We start from the raw sequence: 20,857 nt of genomic DNA on the forward strand, positions 1-20,857 counted from the left end.
CCCCAGACCTGCTGCTGGGCAGAAATCCTCAGGAGAGGGGGCCCAGTCAGCCCTACAATATGGCTGCATTCAACAGCAAGGCCCCGGGAGGAGAGGTAGGAACCAGCACTTTCTGGGCTGGACCCCAAGAACCAGTGACATTAAGGAAAGCCACCATTCAAGGCAATCTAATAGACTTTGGACAGAAAATGGCATCTGCATCCAGAAAAAGAACTATGGAGACCAAACATAAATCAACACATGCTAGGTTCACTTCTTTTGCTTTTTCTCTCCCATGGCTTTTCCCTTTTGTGTTGATTTTTCTCTCCCAACACAATCCAATTTAATACACAATGTGTATTAAAAATAAATTAATTAAAAAAAAAAATCAGTCCATCTGCTTTATCAGCCCCTGGGCACCATGGGACCTGCCATCTGACTTGTAGCTGAAAAGCCACGTGCTGCGGCTCCCCCCATTAGACTGAGAGTGTAGGAAGTGAATCCCACTTCTATCTGTATACCTAGCAGTTAGCCCCGTGTTCAACAGGCCTTAATAAACCATTCATTCATTCATTCATTCATTCTCTCAGGCATTCCTGACCTCAAGGTCAACACTCTCCACTGTCCCGAGTTAGGACTCTGGAAGAGATCAATTCCATCCAAAGATCAGTGAAATAGGAAAATGAGCAAAGGAAGAGGAGAAAGGGGTTTATTTGGATTTAGGAAAAACAGAAATTCCTCTAAGTATGTCTTGAGTGGATGAGAGTTGGAAAAATTCCCCTTTCTTGCTCCATGAAGCTTTTAGAAGTTTTCCATGTCCATATTTATAATGGGATCTTTTAGCCATCATGGATGGTTATCTTAAACCTAACTGTTTTGAAAGGAATAGAACTTTTAAAAAACCAATTTGCATCCTTCAGAAACATCTTCCCTGTGACCCCTAAAAGGAGATTTGGGACCCGACCCTTCTTCTGCCTAGCGATGGGAATTCCCCGGAGGTCAGGTTTTTCTAAGCTAACACTAACCTTGGGAATTGGAGAAATGGGTCCCAGTCATCTTAAAGAATCCAAAACACTTAAAGATTTATTGAAAACTATGACATACAGACAGACCAGATTTTCATTTGAAATAAAACAGCCAACAACTTCCAGTATTTCCCTGGTCGATCATTCTCGTCCCAGTTACTACCAAAGCCCCAAATTAACAAGTGAAGTTTGCGCATCGACATTCATTTGTAATAGCTCTCGCTCTCCCCGCTTTTCCAAGGATGGAGAGCAATTCTTTCTGTCTTCGACCAGGTTTGTGAGAGTTGACCTCACTTGTTTGGCAGTAATCAAAAACCCTTCACCTTAGGTCAGAACTTGCAGGAAATCGCCATTTGCTTTGTGGAGATCTCTTTTCAGGTAAAAGTCCCCTCCTCACAATTCCAATGCTCACTGACTCCTGGTCCATGCTGCAGGATCCAGATGAAACAAAATATACAAGTGAACTCACTAGGAAACCCCTAAGGCCTTTCAAAAAGCTGAAGCGTGATGCTACAAAAGAAAAAAAGATTAAAAAAAAAAAAAAAAAAAGCCGAGGCAAAGTGAGAGCCAAGAGATGGCTCGGAGAAGTCAGCACCAAAGGGGGTGAAGAAGGAACAATGTCTGTTATCAATACAAGCGAGAATGAAAGCCCAGAAAGGAACATGAAATACTTAGTTCTCTGCAGAAATAATGGGTCTGAGAGTCAAAACTCTCCCCGACCCCGAGTTTCCCGAGGCTCCCCAGGTCAAAGACCTTCTCGTCCAGAGCCGCACGCCCCAGCGTGCCTCTGCTCAACCATGAAGGGGAGCCCCTGGTGTGGGAGCCTGCATCGCATTTTCTGCCCTCCCTCCCACCGGAGCTCACCCCAACTTCTGGGATGTCGCCCGTTAGTCCTCTTGCTACCCCCCTAGAGTACTCTGCACTCCAACCATCTTTTCAGCTACTCCGTTTACACGTTGGTCCCAGGAAAGAATGACACTGGGGCTGGAGCTGGCCAGTTCCCATGACTTGAGCAAGGTCAGCCAGTCTCCAAAAGAGAGGAACAAGAAGGGGCACATTTCTAAGGACACTTTACATTCAGCTCCAAGTCCAAGAATAAGAAATGATTAGCTGGTTTCCATCTGGCTTCAATACTGGTTTGAAATGTGAATAGCTTTTTCCTGTATAGACATTAAATAGTTTAAATATTAAACATTACATTTATTTTTCCTGACTATACAGGCAGAAATAGTGAAAGCCAAAGCAACAGAGGCAAGAGCAGAACCAGACCCAGTGGCAGGCTGGCCTTCTCCGAGGCCAGAGACTTCAGCGAGAGCTTCAACAAGGCGAGGGAGTCGAGTCCTGGAACCCGCTCTATGGACACAAAGCTTCCTATCTGGATGATCAGGCTGCTACAAAGGGGGAGGGTTCTGCCAAATCAGTCCCAACCTGTGGCATGGAAAGACCTTTGCACGAAACTTTTTTTGTAGTCGAGGGATTGGGGGACCTAATCCGTATGGCAGCTCAAGTCAACTGCTCTCTGGGCTAGCCCCTCCTGAGAGAACCAAACCCTCGATCTCCACGTCGTCAATGCAGAAGCTCGGATGGTTCCTTAATGGCAGGAGAATTATCAAGTGTGAGGTCATTGTAATAGGCAGAGCACCGAGCCAACAGGCTAGTTCTGTATATCCCAACAGAGGCCCTCTGCCAGCTCAGATCATCAACTCATCCCTGGGCTTCTAAATCCAGCCCTATCAAGGCCTCTGGCTAAAGCAACGGTCCTTTCTCATATGCCCTCAGCTCTGGATTTAGCAGAATGAAAACACTTTCTCAGGATTGCCTAAAGGATATCATTCTATCGCCAAATTTACACGAGCTACACTCAATCATCAAAGTTCAACTCAAAGCACTTATACCATCCAACAGCACGTAGGCTGGAAATATCACTGAAACACCAAGCTTTATCAATTAGGTACAGCAAACTGAGGCAGAATAATAGCAGCACCAGGTGTAGAGCCTTCCAAGGCCTTCTCTGCCTTGCACTGCTCTTCGGAGGCAAAAAAGTTGAGCCCCTTTAGAAATGGCAGGCGCTCCAGCGAGCAGACCACGAGCAGCAAGCACACAAGCTCCCCAACCCCTGGTGCTCTTGACCAAGAGGTTCAGACAGTTTACCTTCTTTCCACTAATTCACTAGTCAACTGAATTCACTTCTGCCAAGACCGAGTCTGTGTCTTAACAGCCAAACCTCTCTCTCCTGATTTGTTTTCTGAACATCTCATGGAGAGCATTCTCCCAAAATCTTTTAATGTTCAGAAGATGATATGAAGGGTGACCCAACACCTAACATCCAAGTCCTCTAACTTTTTCCCACAGGCAGTGATTTGACATTCCCAATAAGCCTCCTAGAAGACAGCTTACTCCAAAGAGAAGCTTCCTTGGGAAGATGCTGAATCCGGTAAGAAGCTGCCCAAATCAAGATTTTTTTTTTTTTATAAATCACAGGTAGAGATATTATACCCCACATACAACTTTCAAGTCCTTAGGCTAAGAGGCTTACACAACCAACAAAAGAGCCTTCAAGAATTTCACACAAGTTTTTGAACCAATTTTCTAAAGTTCCATCTCTTCCTCTGTGCAGCCGGCTGCATCTAGGCTACTGTAGAGAGGGACCCCTATTTGTTGGGGCTCAGAAAAGAGCTCAGTCTGTTGATGGAAAGCAGCGCCAGCTCCCGTGTGCTTACTTTGGTCCCTTCCAGACTTTTCTTCGTAGTTCTTAGCACAAGGTGAAGGCTTTGGCTTATCCGGAAGGAGTTCCGGAAGAGGTTTCCAGAGGACCAACTCCATGGAAGGACGGCTCCTAAGAAATGAAATATAGTTTTTAATTAAAGCTCCGACAAATGGAGTCACAGGACATATGTTCATGTTTCCTACCTAAACCTTACGCCTGAAAACTCAAACTGATTTGGAAGAGAGAATCACTGGCATGAGAACCAACAAAGAAGCATTTTTAAGCACGCCTGTGTGCCAGGCACCATGGAGGCTGGGAATACAGAGACAAAAATGAGAGTCCCTGCCCGAGGAGTCCATGTGCTATCAGGGAAGTCTATGTGTATAAGTATCTAGAGAATGCAAAATAAAAACAAGATGGTAAACAATGAGGTAGTTGCGGAGGGAGGGAGGGAGGATTGAGAAGGATTCAGGAGAATCTGCCTCTGCCTCTAGCAGATCCTCACTATTCACACCCTTTTCTCTCGTTCTTTTTTTAAAAACCCAATATATGCATACATATTCATACAATTATTTTGCTGCACAAAAAAAATCAAATCAAACCGGAAAAAAATATGAGAAAGAAAATAAAATGCAAGCAAACAACAACAGGAAAAATGAAAATGCTATGTTGTGATCCACATCCAGTTTCCACAGTCTCTCTCTCGATGTAAATGGCTCTCTTTGTCATTAAACAATTGTAACTGGTGTGAATCATCTCACTGTTGAAGAGAGCCACATCCATCAGAATTGATCATCATATAATCTTGTTGCTGCCGTGTACAATGATCTCCTCATTTCTGCTCATTTCACTAAGTATCAGTTCATCTCTCCAGACTTCTCTGCAATCATCCTGCTTATTGTTTCTTTTTGGCTGAGGCAAATGGGGTTAAGTGACTTGCCCAGGGTCACACAGCTAGGAAATGTTAAGTGTCTGAGACCAAATTTGAACTCAGGTCCTCTTAACTTCAGAGCTGATGCTCTATCCACTGCACCACCTAGCTGCTCCTGCTTATTGTTTCTTACAGAACAATAATATTCCATAACATTTATATATCACAACTTATTCAGCCATTCTCCAATTGACGGGCATCCCCTCAGTTTCCAGTTTCTTGCTACTACAAAAAGGGCTGCCACAAACATTTTTGCATGTTTCACACCCTTTCTTTATCTGGGGAAAGGTCACCTAAGTCTGTTAGAATTGTGTGTCAAAGGAGCCAAGATGGTGGAGAAACAGGAAGGCTATATAGTGAGCTCCACCCCCCAAAAATCTCTTCAAACATATCTAGAAAACACATCAACCAAATTTTCATCAGGAAATCCAAGGGGGGAAAAATATCACAGTGAGTCATTTTCTCATCTAAGGTCAGCAGGAGGAGACAGAAAGGTCTAAGAACACCAATGCAGGATTTGGCCAAGAGTGTACATGGAAGAAACATCTCATACAGCACAGAGAAGCTTAAATCTTGCACAGTGCTGAAACAGGTGGTTCTGTTGCTCACTACCGAGTTCCAAGTGACAGGGCTGGGGCTGGACTGAAGAGGGGATCTGAGGCCAGGGAGTTGCTTCCAGGCTGAAGTGACCAGTCACCAGTCAAGGCTACGTACAGAACAAGAAACCAGCAGCAGAACCGGGTCTCATTTTAGCCTCCAGCTCAGTTGGAAGCCTACAGCATAACAATCAGGACAGGAATTCCAAACCAAGGAGAAAGCCTGGAGTTCTGTTGCTCTGAAAGAGCAAAGCTTCCCAGCTGGCTAATAAGGGCTGAGTTCAACAAGAATCTACTGAATCTCTGAAACAAAGCCCACAGGCCAAATCTGCTGCAATTGGCAGAATTCAGACCAGGAGGCAGTGATCAGACTGTGTCCTGGCTCAGACCACTTTGTGAGCATTGAAAGTTTGCCAGATCCCAAACTAAGCTGTCCCTCAGAGCTTGGAATAATATAAGATGTAATAGTCCATCAAAGTAACAGCAGGATCAGACCAGGCCTTCTTTCCAGAACTGTGCAGAGTCTGGCTCTAATATCAAGTCTGAATTCAGGAAATACAAACAAAATAATCTTATCATAACAAGCTGTTATGGCAACAGGATGCTTAAGAAATGAACCCAGAAGGGAATGATTCCAAAATTTCTACGAAATCTCAAAGAAAAACAAAGCTTGGACACAAATTCAACTAGAATTGCTGGAAAAGATAAAGCAGGAATGAAAAAGAATCAAAAATGTGTTCATAAATGAGAGCTCTAAAAAAAAAAAAAACTGGAGGAAAAATTTTCTTCTACAGAAGAAATTGGAAAAGGAATTAAAAACTTGGTACAATAGGTAAAATCTCGTCTAAGCAACAAACATCCTAAAAATCACAAATACTAAGAAGCTATAATCAGGATCACACACAATTTAGTAGCAACCACCATGAAGGAGTACAGAGCTTGGAATACAACAGTCCAGAAAACAAAGGATATAGGTTTATAACCAAGAATAACTTATTTTTCTGTTAAGAAGATGTATTATAGGGGCAGCTAGATGGCGCAGTGGAGAGAGCACCAGCCTTGAATTCAGGAGGACCCAAGTTCAAATCTGGTCTCAAGACACTTAACACTTCCTAGCTGTGTGACCCTGGGCAAGTCACTTAACCCCAGCCTCAGGGGGGGAGGGGAATATGTATTATAATTCTACATGGGAAAAAAATGGATCTTACTGAACTTCTAACCATTCCTGGGAAAAACACAAACATAGGAATCAAGAGAAACATAAAAAGGTGAAATTCAACAAACTAAGAAACTACAGTAAACAAAAATAAACTGCTTATGTTTTTGTGACAGGAGAGGATATATGTGTTCCTTTTGAAATATCAGAGGTTACATAAAGTTATTTAGACAGAAAATCCAGGAGTTAGTTCTGTTATGCCTCAACCTTAAAAGACTGGAAATGAGAAGAGGAGTACACTGGGGGAAACGGAGATGAAAATTAGGGGAAATGATCTTTTAATAACTGAGGTATGCAAATAGTCTGTACAACCATGAAAGAAGGGCTGGGGGGAGTGGCTTGAATACTTGACCCTCACTTTTATCTCAAATGATCAAAGAAGGCAAGAACACACACCTACACCGCCACACACACACACACACACACACACACACACACACACCCCCCTCTCTTTTTCTTTCTTTCTGATTTGGAAATACTTTACTAGATAGGGAAACAGGAAGGAAAAAGGGAAAGGAAGAATTAGAGGAAAGATAAATTAAGGGAGGAGTTAGTCCTAATCTAAACAAATTCTAAGGATATTCATATAGCCCTTTTTGAGGGGGCAAAGAATGAGAAGATGGGGGAGGGGATGTCCATCAGGAAAAAGCTGAAGAAGTTCTAATCGCTAGAATAAGTGTGACAAAGGGATGGTTTCTGAAAAACCTGGGAAGATTTGTATGAACTGATGGAGAATGAAGTGAGCAGAACCAGAATTTATATGACGACAAAAAAGGACAAGCAACTTTGAAAGACTTAAGTGTAAAAACTAATGATTCTGGAGAACTAAGCACGAAACAAACATACTGCTCATCTTCCCACAGCGAAGTGAGATATTCAAAGAACAGAATGAGACGTATTTTGGGGGGAGAGGGGAATGACCAATGCCAAAATATGTTCTGCTTATTCTATGTTTGCAATAAAGGTTTTGTTTCCTATTCTTTTTCAATGGTGAAGCAGAAAGGTGAAGGAAGACAATGTACATTTTTTCTGATTGAAAAAATTATCTCTGCAGGAGGCATAAAGGAGGTAAGGACAAATTTCATCCTTTTCAGAACTATTTTAACTCTTAAAAAAAAAAGAAATTTCTATGAAGGGTGTGAGAAACTGTCAAAATGTATTTAGGAAATGATGTCTGAGATGACTGAAAAGATAAAACATTTTTAAAAGATTTTAATCCTATCGGAAGTAAACTGAATCAATTAATCAATAAGCATTTATTAAGGACCTCCTATTTGCCAGCTACTGTACTATGTGTTTGAAACGCTAAAAAAAGAATGAAAGGAACAGCAACAACTCAGGAGAGTATCCTTCTGGTTGAATAAGATGTCACTATGCTTACGTAATCCCAATAATGCATCAGGGTATTGTTTTTGACCTGGGCTTAGGATGGCTTTTACATGGAATAAATACCTGGTAACTTCCTATCTAACTGGGTGAAGACGAGCTGCCAGAAGGACAAGAGAGATAACAGCTCTCCTGGACTGCATCCACCACCCAGAAGAAACTACTTAATAACCACCAAAAGGCAAATGTAGTAACTGTTACTCAGTACTAGGTCTTGGACTCAAGAAGAGGGCAGGGCAGGGCAATTTCTACAAATAGTTCTGAAAAGGATGAAATTTGTCCTTACCTCGTGTCTCCTACAGAGATAATTTTTAAAATTAATTTTTTTTTCTTTTCTATTTTTTTTCCCCCTGAGGCTGGGGTTAAATGACTTGCCCAGGGTCACACAGCCAGGAAGTGTTAAGTGTCTGAGGCCACATTTGAACTCCGATCCTCCTAGACTTACATCAACTGATGCTGAGTGAAATGAGCAGAACCAGAAGATCACTATACACTTCAACAACAATGCTGTATGAGGATGGATTCTGATGGAAGTGGATATCTTCAACATAAAGAAGATCCAACTCACTTCCAGCTGATCAATGATGGACAGAAATAACTACACCCAGAGAAGGAACACTGGGAAGTGAATGTAAATTATTAGCACTAATATCTGTCTGCCCAGGTTACTTATACCTTCGGAATCCAATACTCAACGTGCAACAAGAAAATTATATTTACACACATATATTGTATCTAGTTACATTGTAACACATGTAAAATGTATGGGATTGCCTGTCATCAAGGGGGGAGGGAGTACAGGTAGGGAGGGGATAATTTGGAAAAATGAATACAAGGGATAATATTATTAAAAAAAATTACTCATGCATATATACTGTGAAAAAATTATATAAATAATGAACTCGGGTCCTCCTGAATTCAGGGCTGGCACTCTATCCACTGCGCCCCCTAGCTGTCCCTAAAATTTTTTTCAATCAGCAAAAATGTACCCTATTTCCCTTCGACTTTTCCCACCATCACTGAAAAAGAAGGGGAAATTAAGTACAAGACTCTTGTTTTTTTACAGCAAGAGACAAATGGAAGCTTTCAAAGAGAACTTACATGGACTCAATGATTTTCTTTGTGAGGACTTCATCAAAACTACTCTTCAGGCTTGTCTTCAGAGTGTCCGATAGAACAAGACTGGGCAGGTCACTGATGCGTCTGTCAGCTTCAACTTCTTCATCTTCATCAATTATCCTGAATAAATCAAGAAAGCAGGAGAGGCAAAGAAAGGGACATTTCATTACTAGTCATACTGATGAATCTACCAAACCGAGAGAAGGGTTAGGAAAAATGATAAATGCAGGCAGCTGGATGGTACCAGGATAAAGCACCAGCCTTGTAGTCGAAGGACACTTACTAGCTGTGTGACCTTGGGCATGCCACTTAACTCTGATTGCCTCAAAAGAAAGAAAAGCATTAAGTGAAAGAGATAGCCCGAAACTGAAGGAAGAAAGTGGTATACAAACAAAAACATCATTCAATCAGTATTTCAGAAAGAGGAAAAGGAGGGAGAGAAGGAGAGAATTTAGAACTAAAAAATTTTTAAATAAATGTTTTAAATTATTTTCAGAAGTAACCAGGGAAAAATAGTAATTTTTTTTTTAAATTAGTGTGTTAGGAAGGCTTAGTGAAAAACAAACAACTATTATATTTGACCGTAAAGTGTGTATTGCTCAGAACTCCTTACATACAACAGGGGCAAAATCCTTTTTGTTGATTAAATGCAGAAAGTACACAGCACAACATATCCTTTTGGCTTGGCTTTAAAGAATTAAAGTGTACTTCCTATTTCTTAAACTCTTAGAAGCTCCCGAGCCTGAAGAGGAGGGATGAGCCCTCCTGGAACAGCAGGGTCAGCACCAGGAGCCCACTGCTCTGCCAGCAGCCCACACAAGTCCTCTTTACCTGTCTTCAATCTCCTGGAGTTTCCTTCGGGCAGCCTCACACTGCTGCTCTCCTGTTGTCTGATCCATTTCCTCACAGAGAACATCAAACATTCCTGATGCAGAGAGGCCAGCCCTGCACTCACTTGCCTCGGGACTCTCTATGCCCTGATGGGCAGGCAGGAGCCAGTCCCCAGGACTGGCACAGAGCGCAGGTTCTGTCAGTCTCTTCTTTCTGAGAGGACAACTGGAAAAATAAAGTTATTCAATAAATATCAGGACATTTTAAAGCTTCTTGCAAATCAAAGAGAAACTTCTCATATTTGGAACAAAGAGGAGAAAGCCCTCATGGACATCAGGATAAAAACAACAGCTTTGACCCCCCCTTTATATGCTCAGCACCTGCCTTTTTCATGACTAAGCCACAAAAGCATATTTGGCAATCCCAAGCTAGGCCTTCAGGCCCAAGGCTAGCCCACAAAGGACGCCCCACTCTAGGAAGAGCCTCTGCTGGAGAACTCTGATGAATGACCATCACCTTCTCCTGCAGCTGTCCAGAGACAGCTCTTGGTGGAGAAGCCTTTTCTGATAGAAAGCCTGAATGCTCCAGGCTCTGCCCTGTCAGCCAAAGAGATTAAGTCTTGCATCTGAGAGCCCTTCAATTATGTGCAGACAGCCACCATACTCTTTCTGACACTTGTCCAGACTGCAAAATCCCCACTCCTTCCACCAATTCTCCCATGGACTAAAGGCTCTCCCTCATTCTAGGCACGCTCCTCTGGTCCCATTTCATCTTAACAATATCCTTAGACTACAGTGTCCAAAAGAGGATACAAGTGAGAGATGTAATCTGGCCAGGACAGAGCACAGATGGAACAAATCTTCTGCTTTGTTCCTAAAACCCCTCCCTGCCCAAATCAAGGCAGTCCAAAATTACATTAGATTGGCTTTTGAGGCTGCCTTCTCACACTTATTTGTTTCAGTAATTTTCCCAAATACATGTAGAGTTTTCAATATTAATTTTTGTAAAACCTTGTGTTACATATTTTTCTCCCACTCTCCCTTACCTCCCCAAGACATCAAGCAATCTGACAGAGGTTAAACAAATGCAAGTGAATTTCATTTTATTAGATCCAGCCTCATGCTCCTTCATTGCAGCTTTTGTACAATGGGTCAGAATTCTGGAGAAGTGGACTTGTGAAACAAGGATTATCACAAGGTGTTAACTCAGTGGAATTGCTAATTCAATGGTTATCTAGTATAGTGGGTGATTAATAGTTCAGTATGATTGAATTAATCTTACAACAAATAATGGTTCCCTAGTGATAGAATGATTGGCTTATCCTCAGTATGATGAATGGATTTAATTGTAATAGAGTATTTATGAGGTCAGAGTCAGACCTAGAGAGAGACAGACTCAGAGAAGAGGGAGGACTGGAGGCTGGAGCTCAAGCCCTCAGACTCATACAGACACTCTATCATCATCAGCCTCCTGGTGGCCGGCCTGTTCGCCGGCTTCCCCCACGGAGACCAAGGCCCATCTGAAGGGCCTCCAGAAAGCTGGCCAGGCCCCAAGTGAAGAAGACAGACTGTGAAGGAGACAATAAAGACCTTTGGACTTTATCCCTTGCTATCCCTGATTACTCAGCTGAAACGAAGGCTGGATCCAAGACCTCCAGAAAATCAACCAGAACCTCATACTTGTGCCCCTGCTAACGTGATAAGCATGCCATCTCCACCTTTGTCCCAGGGCCCGGCACAGTCCCTCAGCTTCCCCATTGGAGGGGCCACTCCACCAGCTCTGAATGCATCACCTCCATAATCCTTATGCCCAGAGCTCTCATTTTCTCCAAAACAAAAGTAGCAGTTTCTCTGTCAAACACTTGAGTAAAAGCTAGGAAAATTATATCTATAGCATTCCCCTCCTTAATCAAATTGGAAAGGCTGTCATAAAGGGAGTAAGATTTGTGTCTTACTGACATGGCTCCCAAGTGGGAGCTGTTACCTTGTGCCAAGAGTACCTGCAAACTGTTAGCTAACGAGGCTCTCTCTGGCCCCTGCCATTGCAGAACAAAAGCCTGGGACCATCCTGCCGGACAGCAAGACAACCTCTTCCTGTTCTCGGTGGCAGTGAACGCCTTCTTCATGAGTCTATGTTCCAAACTTCTCAGGTGCTAGTAAGATAATTTTATTGTTTCTTTCCATGAAAGGCTGCCACCTGGACTTACATGGTTGATCCCTAACGTGGGGGGAAGGAGGGAGTTGGTCACTTTCTTCTGCTTTAGGGGACATCCCCTTTACAATCTAAAAGAATTCTTTTGTCCCTATTCTTGGCTAAGACATCCCAAGGTGGTATTTACAAAAGCCATGCACATAATGTTCAGTCAGGAGTTGTGCAACCTTAAGAGACAGAACTCCCATACTCTGGGGGCTTCCTTCACCCGGGCAAGACCAGCAAAGCTAGGACTCGGCCTTAAGAGATCCAGCCCTCTGGTCAGACACATACATGCTTGGCTTGTATCACTCCCTAGGTTTAATGATACTGAAATACCGACAAAATACATCGAGTTTTCCCAGGGAAAATTCCTGCTTTTTGACCAAGACGGAGAAGGCTAGCAGAAAAGCCAATGGAGAGCACCATTGAGCACATCTAACAGGGAAGCCATTCTTCTCTAAATTTTCCCCTAAACTCTCAAGGCAGGGCTGGATTCAAAATCTGAGCAAGATGAGTTCAAGTCCTGCCACAGTCCCGTATTAATTGTGTAACTCTGGGGGAGGGCAAGAAGACACCTACCCTTCTCCCAAGCCCCAAAGCCTCAAGGGGAGTTTCTCTCTTTCAAGGTTGTCTTTGCACATCCTTAAAACACTAAGGAAATGCAATTTTGCTCCTACCCTAATTAATAGGTCAGCAGCACCTTTATAATTAGGGTGAGAGGCAGAATTTAAATGCAGCCTCCTGATTGCAAGTCCATTATCTGTCCATTATCCTCACTGCCTGGTATAGGAAGTTTATTCTTCATATGGAACTGAAAGCTGACCATTAAGCTTCAAGCCTAGGGAAGTGGCTCCATGCTGGGCCCGAGCTTCACCTTCTCAGGCAGCATGGCGCCAAACAGCCTCTCCTGACGTGGCTCTAAACTATACTCTCGCCATTTCGTGTCCATCTCGATGCCTCTAAACTAGAGCCTCTGTTAACCTTTATTTCCCAAAGAAGATACAAGGAAGAGAAATTCTATGAAGCTAAAACAGAGAGCCAAAGACTAGGGGACATTACCTCTTTGACTCAGTTTCTTCACCTGAAAACAGGAAGGGTGGGCTATTTAGAAAGCACCTTAGAGCTCTAAAATTCTATGATCAAGAATCCCAAATAGAAACATAAAATCTGTAAAGGCCCATCAAGCTGCCAGTAAGCCAGGAGGAAAAAATTCAATTTATATTAACATTCAGTTGTAGAAACGAAACGAAATGAAACTCACCTATCATCTTCTTCTTCTCGCTTGTGTTTCTTTCTATAGCGGACTGAGATTCTGTCAATAGAAAGAAAATTCATTAATAGGGGAAAATTCTTTTAGTTAAATAACTTTTTATACATCGCGGCAAACTAAAGCACGATCGCTTTCCATGGAATATTTAGATGCTTATAAGAAACAGGGCATCTACATACTAGATGAAAAAGTTTTCAACATCTCAGGCTCTTTTATATTTTGTTTGGCTCTTGTTCCTTCCCTCCCAATGGGCTGAGATGTGCATTTTATTCCATCTGTCTCCACATTAATTCCTCCTTGGGGGAAGATTGCCAGGGGTCCTCAGGGGCCCTTGGGGCAATCCAGGCTCCAATCTGGGAAAGGCCCTAAAGAGGGACTGGAAATAAGGTAATAAATGCCCTCAAAGAACTCACAATCTAATGGGGGGGGGGGAGATAGAAGGAGCACATGAACAAGGCTAATACAGGTTAGAAAAAGGGAAATCAAATAGCTCCAAGTGTTTCTTCCTCCTCCACAGCACTTATCTCTCAGTCTGCCCAGGGTTATACTTATCTAATCAAACACCTCACAGTGAGTGTAAGTGCACATCAGTGTGTGTGTGTGTGTGTGTGTGTGTGTGTGTGTGAGAGAGAGAGAGAGAGAGAGAGAGAGAGAGAGAGAGACAGAGAGAGACAGAGACAGAAAGAGAGAGACACACACACACAGAGAGAGAGAGAGAGAGAGAGAGAGAGAGAGAGAGACAGAGACAGAGAGAGAGAGAGACACAGAGAGAGAGAGAGAGAGACAGAGAGACAGAGACAGAAAGAGAGAGAGACACACACACACACACAGGCAGAGAGAGAGACAGAGAGACAGACAGAGACAGAAAGAGAGAGACACAGAGAGAGAGAGAGACAGAGAGAGAGACAGAGAGACAGACAGAGACAGAAAGAGAGAGACACAGAGAGAGAGAGAGACAGAGAGACAGAGACAGAGGCAGACGAGAGAGACAGAGACAGAGAGACAGAGAGACAGAGACAGAAAGAGAGAGAGAGACAGAGACAGAGAGACAGAGACAGAAAGAGAGAGAGAGACACAGAGAGAGAGAGAGACAGACAGAGACAGAGAGAGACACACACACAGAGAGAGAGACAGAGACAGAGACACACACACAGAGAGACAGAGAGAGAGAGACAGACAGAGAGAGACAGAGACAGAGAGACAGAGAGAGAGATACACAGAGGCAGCAAGGTGCTACAGTAGAGAGAGAGCGGAACCTGGAGTCAAGAAGACCCAAGTTCAAATCCACTCTCAGAAACTACTAGCTGGATGATTTGGGGCAGAAATAGTATAGTCCATATTTGTACACTTTAAAATGTGCTAAGTGCTTTACAAACGTCACCTCATTTTATCATCACAATAACCTTGGGAGGTAATCCATGTTTTACAGAATAGGACACTGACTTGACTTCTACCTCAGTTTCCTCATCTGTAAAATGGGAATCACAGCTGCTTGAAAGGATAACATGAGGCATTTTAAAAGCACGTTGCAAACCTTAGGGTGCCCTGCAAATGCTGTTCTTGTTGTTTTGCCCCACACTATCCTCTCTCCAGAAGCTCTGAAAACCATTATTTCCACCTTTGTATCTGCCCATCTGCCTAGCGCCTGCCTGCATATGAACTCTCTCACTGAGAGTGGGGAGGCAGAGATTCCCGGGGGGGGGGGGGGGGAGGACTTCCAGGGAAGCAGTGGAGCCTGGGAGATCAGGGAAGAGGTTGCTGAAGGGCTTACAAGAAGAGCACCCAAGGGTGGTGCTTGATTAGGGAGCCAGAGGCAAAGGGCTGGAAACAATGAACTGTCCATTTGACTATCCCAGGGGAAGTCAAGCCTTATGAAACGGGCCTTGAATGTCACACCAGCCAAGAAGCTCATGTCCTTTCTACAAGCAGGAGGAAACCGCTGACCGTCTGAATTAGGAGAGTGCCTCCACTCTGGTCCTGGCTGCCTGACCCCTGTGACCTTGCACAAGTTACTTCCTTGGCCTGTCAAACATGGAGGCCGGACCATGGAGGTCAGGGTCCCCGGTCACTTTAGAGCTCACGTTCTAAGGGAGAGCGGATGCAGGAGAGAGAGGCGGGAGGAGAGCCACGTAAAGGTAATGAGAAGAGGGGCCGGGGAAGGGAAGATAGAGCCAGGAGCAGAGCCTTGAGGGAGTCTTAAGAGAAGGGGACAGGGAGCACCACCGCCAACCCGGCCTCAGCTGCTTCCCGGCCAGGGAGGGCGCAGCCGCTGAGCCGGGCTAACAGCACTGGCCTCCCGGGGCAATGGGAGGGAGGATCAGATCACATTAGATCTGGCCGCGTGCTTTACAAATGTTAACCTGGCCCGGAAGGGGGGTGAGTGTTCCTCATCCCAGAGGGAGGCTGGAGGGGCTCTGAGAGATTCTCCAAGCTATCCGGGCAGTCTGTTACCGGCCCGGGGGGCCGGTCTGGAAGCATCCGATCTGTCGGGGCAGGGAACCAGGGAACGGGTTTCCCACAGGTTCGACCTGAGTCCGGCTCCTGTCTCGCACACAGCAAGGAGGTACCGGCGCCTCGGGCCCTCCATCCCGGGTCCCTGAGAGGCTGGAGGGGGAGACCAGGAGGGGGGGACCCGGAACTCTCCCCTCCCAAGCGGGAGACCCCACCCGGCAGAGCCTCGAGGAGCCTGCACGGAGGGGGATGGGGGCAAGGCCACCCGAGGGGTGGGACCATCCAGAGAGAAGGAAGAGCAGCAGAAAAGCATCTCGGGCCCAGCTGGGCCGGCTCCTTCTGCTCTCCCCAGCCTAAAGCCCTGGCCCCGGGCCGGTCTGACTCTGGGAGCTCCCAGAGGAGGAGGCCCAATCAGGGCAGAGCTTACTGCTGGGGGGCAGGAGGAAGCGGGAGTGAAGGTGGAGGGGGGGGCTCGGGGTGAGAGGAGGGAGCAGGAGGCAGCCGCCTCTTCTGGTGAAGGAAGGAAACTGAGGGAGGCCCTGGAGGAGGGAGGCCCAGGAGGAGGGAGGCCCTGGAGGAGGGAGGCCCTGGAGGAGGGAGGCCCTGGAGGAGGGAGGTCCAGGAGGAGGGAGGCCCTGGAGGAGGGAGGTCCAGGAGGAGGGAGGCCCAGGAGGAGGGAGGCCCAGGAGGAGGGAGGTCCAGGAGGAGGGAGGCCCTGGAGGAGGGAGGCCCTGGAGGAGGGAGGCCCTGGAGGAGGGAGGCCCAGGAGGAGGGAGGCCCAGGAGGAGGGAGGCCCAGGAGGAGGGAGGCCCTGGAGGAGGGAGGCCCTGGAGGAGGGAGGTCCTGGAGGAGGGAGGCCCTGGAGGAGGGAGGCCCTGGAGGAGGGAGGCCCTGGAGGAGGGAGGTCCTGGAGGAGGGAGGCCCTGGAGGAGGGAGGCCCAGGAGGAGGGAGGCCCTGGAGGAGGGAGGCCCTGGAGGAGGGAGGCCCAGGAGGAGGGAGGCCCTGGAGGAGGGAGGTCCTGGAGGAGGGAGGCCCTGGAGGAGGGAGGCCCTGGAGGAGGGAGGTCCTGGAGGAGGGAGGCCCTGGAGGAGGGAGGCCCTGGAGGAGGGAGGCCCTGGAGGAGGGAGGTTCAGGAGGAGGGAGGCCCTGGAGGAGGGAGGCCCAGGAGGAGGGAGGCCCAGGAGGAGGGAGGCCCTGGAGGAGGGAGGGCCGCCTGGGAAGTGTCTCCTGGGGAGTCAGGCCCAGGGCCAAGCAAAGGGGAAAGGCAGACCGGGGCTCCGGGAGCTCGGCCTGGTGGGGGCCACTCAACAGGCCAGCAAATGTGTGCATGCAGGGGACCACAGCTGTATGCACTGTATGCACTATGTGCACTGGGGGGACAACTGTATACACACGGGTACAGACTGTAGATGGGAGATGATTGGCAGGAGGGGCAGCCAGGTGACAGAACAAGCCTGGGAGGGAGGGGCAAGAAGACTCCTGGCCGGGAGGAAAAGGAGCCGGACAGAACACCCCGTCCTAGGGAAAGGGAGAGCAGTAAGGAGGCCCTGGGAGCCTGAGAATGGGGGAGCCCGGGCCGGGAGAACGGGGACCCCGGGGGCACGGGGGACAGGTGACCCTGGGCCGGGAGGGGGAGGAGCCGAGGCGGAGGCGGCCCCGGGCGCAGGGCCCGGAAGCGGCCGGAGGGGGCGTGAGGAAGGGGCGGGACGCAGACTCCTCCCCCACATCTCCCCCCTCCCTCCGCAGAGCCGGACCCCCCGCCGGGCCCCCCCACTCACCGGCCTCGGGGGCGCGGGGCTCCGCTGGCCGGCCAGGCCGGGGGCGGCGGGGCCGGGGGCGACGGGGCCGGGGGCGCCCGGGCCCGGAAAGGGGCGGCCGTGGAAGGAGGGCTGGGCCGGCGCCTGCAGACTGAGGGGCAGCCCCGGGAAGGGCCGGCCCAGCGCGGCCATGGCGGGCGGACGGGCCGCGGCAAAAAGCCGCTCCTTCTTCCTCCTCCTCTTCTTCCTCCTCCTCCTTGTCCTAGTCTTCCTCCACTTCCAGCTCCTTCTCTTCCTCCTCCTCCTCCTCCTCACAGGCGCGCTCCCGACCCCGGCCCGACCCCGACCCCTCTGAAGCGCGCAGCGGGCACGAGCGCAGGCGCGGACACGAGCGCCCCCCGCCCCCCCCCGCGCGCGCGTCACGACTTCTAGAAGCCTCCGCTTGGGGCTCTCCCGGGGCACGCCGGGACGCTCCTTCCCTCAACTGGCCTCCAAGAGGGTGCTGGGAAATGTAGTCGGAGCCCCTGAGCCCGCGAGAAGGACTACCAAAATGGCCGCCGCGCTGCAGAGCGCGTGCGTGGACCCGCTGGGGCTCGCTTTTCGTGGCCGGGCCGCCATAATAAAGGAAAGGATACTTAGCTGCTTCATTCTGCGATTTCGTTGGCGGAGGAGACGGTCTGCGGGGTTAGGACTCCCGCTAGCCACCATAAAAATGATGAATAACAATGACAACTATAATAAAATCTCCTCGTCCCAGGGCTTCACTAGCCTGTTGACTCTGGATCTGTCAGCACTTATTAGGCACCTACAATGGGACAGTGGATCTGTCAGCACTTATTAGGCACCTACAATGGGACAGTGGATCTGTCAGCACTTATTAGGCACCTACAATGCGACAGTGGATCTGTCAGCACTTATTAGGCACCTACAATGGGACAGCCAGCAATAAGCGTGCATTAAGCATCCTCTATAGCTCCTATCCCACGCTAGCCCCACAGGCTGTTCTGCCCCTGTCAGTCGCTCCTGCTCTCCACGATGCCCTTTGAGGTGTTCTCAGACCCTGCAGAGGTCTCTCATCTCCAGCTCATTTAACAGAAGAGAAAACAAATGGAAAGGGGGGAGTAGCCTAGGATCACCCAGCTGAAACCAACTTTAATTCAAGATGGATCCCCCTTACTGCATTTATTAAGCACCTACTACATTCGAGGTACTATGCTAAGCACTAGGGATACAAAGAAAGGCAAAAGACAGTTCCCGTCCTCTGGAAGCTTCCAGTCAAATGACCCTGGGAAGTTCTGGGTTGTGATTATGGATGAGAAACTGCTCAGAGCCTCTGGCTCCTCATCTGTAAAATGGGATAACAACCGAGCTCCCCTCACAAGGTTGTGAAAATCAAATGAGATACTCCAGGAGGCTCTGGAAATTTAAAAATGCATAATTTATATAAATTTTTATAAAACTGCTCTCCCTCGTTGGGGAAGAAGGAAAGGTTCAAGAATTTAAGCTGCTACCTGTGTGCCAAAATGTCTCATTTGATCCTTATAACAGCCCTGGGAAGTAGGTACTATTATTATCCCCATTTTACAGATGAAGAAACTGAGGCAGGGATGAAGTATCTTATATAGGGTCTCACTTAAGTGTCTGAGTCAGGATTAAACTCAGGCCTTCCTGATTCAAGTCTGTTTTTTTTTTTTTTTTTTTTTTAAATTTTAAAGCTTTTTATCTTCAAAACACATGCACGGATAATTTTTTTTTTTTTTTAATTTTTAATTTTATTTTATAATTATAACATTTTTTGACAGTACATATGCATGGGTAATTTTTTACAACATTATCCCTTGCACTTACTTTTTTCAGATTTTTTCCCTTCCTCCCCCAACCCCCTCCCCCAGATGGCAAGCAGTCTTATATATGTTAAATATATTACAGTATAATTTAGATACAATATATGTGTGTAGAACCGAATTTTTTGTTGCACAGGAAGATTTGGATTCAGAAGGTAAAAATAACAGTTTACATTCATTTCCCAGTGTTCCTTTTCTGGATGTAGCTGGTTCTGTCCATCATTAATCAATTGGAATTGGATTAGCTCTTCTCTATGTTGAAGAAATCCACTTCCATCAGCATACATCCTCGTACAGTATCATTGTTGAAGTGTATAATGATCTTCTGGTTCTGCTCGTTTCACTCAGCATCAGTTGATGTCAGTCTCTCCAAGCCTCTCTGTATTTCTCCTGTTGGTCATTTCTTATAGAACAATAATATTCCATAACATTCATATACCATAGTTTACCCAACCATTCTCCAATTGATGGACATCCATTCATCTTCCAGCTTCTAGCCACTATGAAAAGGGCTGCCACAAACATTTTGGCACATACAGGACCCTTTCCCTTCTCTAGTAGTTCCTTGGGGTATAAGCCCAGTAGTAGTATGGCTGGGTCAAAGGGTATGCACATTTTGATAACTTTTTGGGCATAATTCCAGATTGCTCTCCAGAATGGTTGGATTCTTTCACAACTCCACCAACAATGCATCAGTGTCCCAGTTTTCCCACAGCCCCTCCAACATTCATCGTTATTTGTTCCTGTCATCTTAGCCAATCTGACAAGTGTGTAATGATACCTCAGAGTTGTCTTAATTTGCATTTCTCTGATCAATAGTGATTTGGAACACTCTTTCATATGAGTGGAAATAGTTTTAATTTCATCATCTGAAAATTGTCTGTTCATATCCTTTGACCATTTATCAATTGGAGAATGGCTTGATTTCTTATAAATTAAAGTCAATTCTCTGTATATTTTGGAGATGAGGCCTTTATCAGAACCTTTAACTGTAAAAATTTTTTCCCAATTTGTTACTTCCCTTCTAATCTTGTTTGCATTAGTTTTGTTTGATGCACGGATAATTTATATAAATTATGTATTTTGTCCAACCGATGGGCATCCACTCAGTGTTCAGTTTCCCTTACAATGAGGGCTGCCACAAACGTTTTTGCACGTGGGTCCCTTTCCCTCCTTTAAGATCTCCCTGGAATATAAATCTAGCAGAAACACTGCTGGATCAAAGGGTGTGCAGTTTGATAACATTTTGGGCATAGTTCCAGATTGCTCTCCAGAATGGCCGGATTCTTTCACAACTCCACCAACAATGCATCAGTGTCCCAGTTTTCCCACAGCCCCTCCAACTGTCATCATTATCTTTTCCTGTCATCTTAGCCAGTCTGAGAGTGTGTAGTGGTATCTCAGAGTTCTCTTAATTTGCATTTCTCTGATCAGTGATTTAGAACACCTTCTCATATGATTAGAATTGGTTTTAATTTCTTCATTTGAAAATTGTCTGTTCTTTGACCATTTATCAGAATGACTTGAATTCTTATAAATTTTAGAAATGAG

The 20,857-nt window shown here is 46.4% G+C and overlaps 1 protein-coding gene across 1 annotated transcript; it reads right to left on the reverse strand.

Moving 5' to 3' along the window:
• Window positions 1-1,040: 1,040 nt before the first annotated feature.
• Window positions 1,041-17,870, reverse strand: CCDC117 (coiled-coil domain containing 117). Its single transcript, XM_074295000.1, has 5 exons — window positions 17,488-17,870; window positions 13,245-13,295; window positions 9,791-10,015; window positions 8,942-9,079; window positions 1,041-3,840 (listed from the first exon to the last, which is right to left on the reverse strand). Exons 1-5 carry the CDS (start codon window positions 17,652-17,654, stop codon window positions 3,594-3,596), a joined length of 828 nt encoding a protein of 275 aa, XP_074151101.1. The 5' UTR covers window positions 17,655-17,870; the 3' UTR covers window positions 1,041-3,593.
• Between the last annotated feature and the right edge of the window lie 2,987 nt (window positions 17,871-20,857).

This window comes from Sminthopsis crassicaudata, chromosome 1 (genome assembly GCF_048593235.1).
Source record: "Sminthopsis crassicaudata isolate SCR6 chromosome 1, ASM4859323v1, whole genome shotgun sequence".
In the NCBI taxonomy this organism is placed as follows: Eukaryota; Metazoa; Chordata; class Mammalia; order Dasyuromorphia; family Dasyuridae; genus Sminthopsis; species Sminthopsis crassicaudata.

Excerpts from the sequence above, each read along its gene's own strand:
- CCDC117 (XM_074295000.1), bottom strand. The coding sequence starts at position 17,654 with ATGGCCGCGCTGGGCCGGCCCTTCCCGGGGCTGCCCCTCAGTCTGCAG. Across the intron at positions 10,016-13,244 it reads CGAGAAGAAGAAGATGATAG|TTGTCCTCTCAGAAAGAAGA; the intron begins GTGAGTTTCATT and ends TTATTTTTCCAG. Across the intron at positions 9,080-9,790 it reads CTCCAGGAGATTGAAGACAG|GATAATTGATGAAGATGAAG; the intron begins GTAAAGAGGACT and ends TGATTTATTCAG.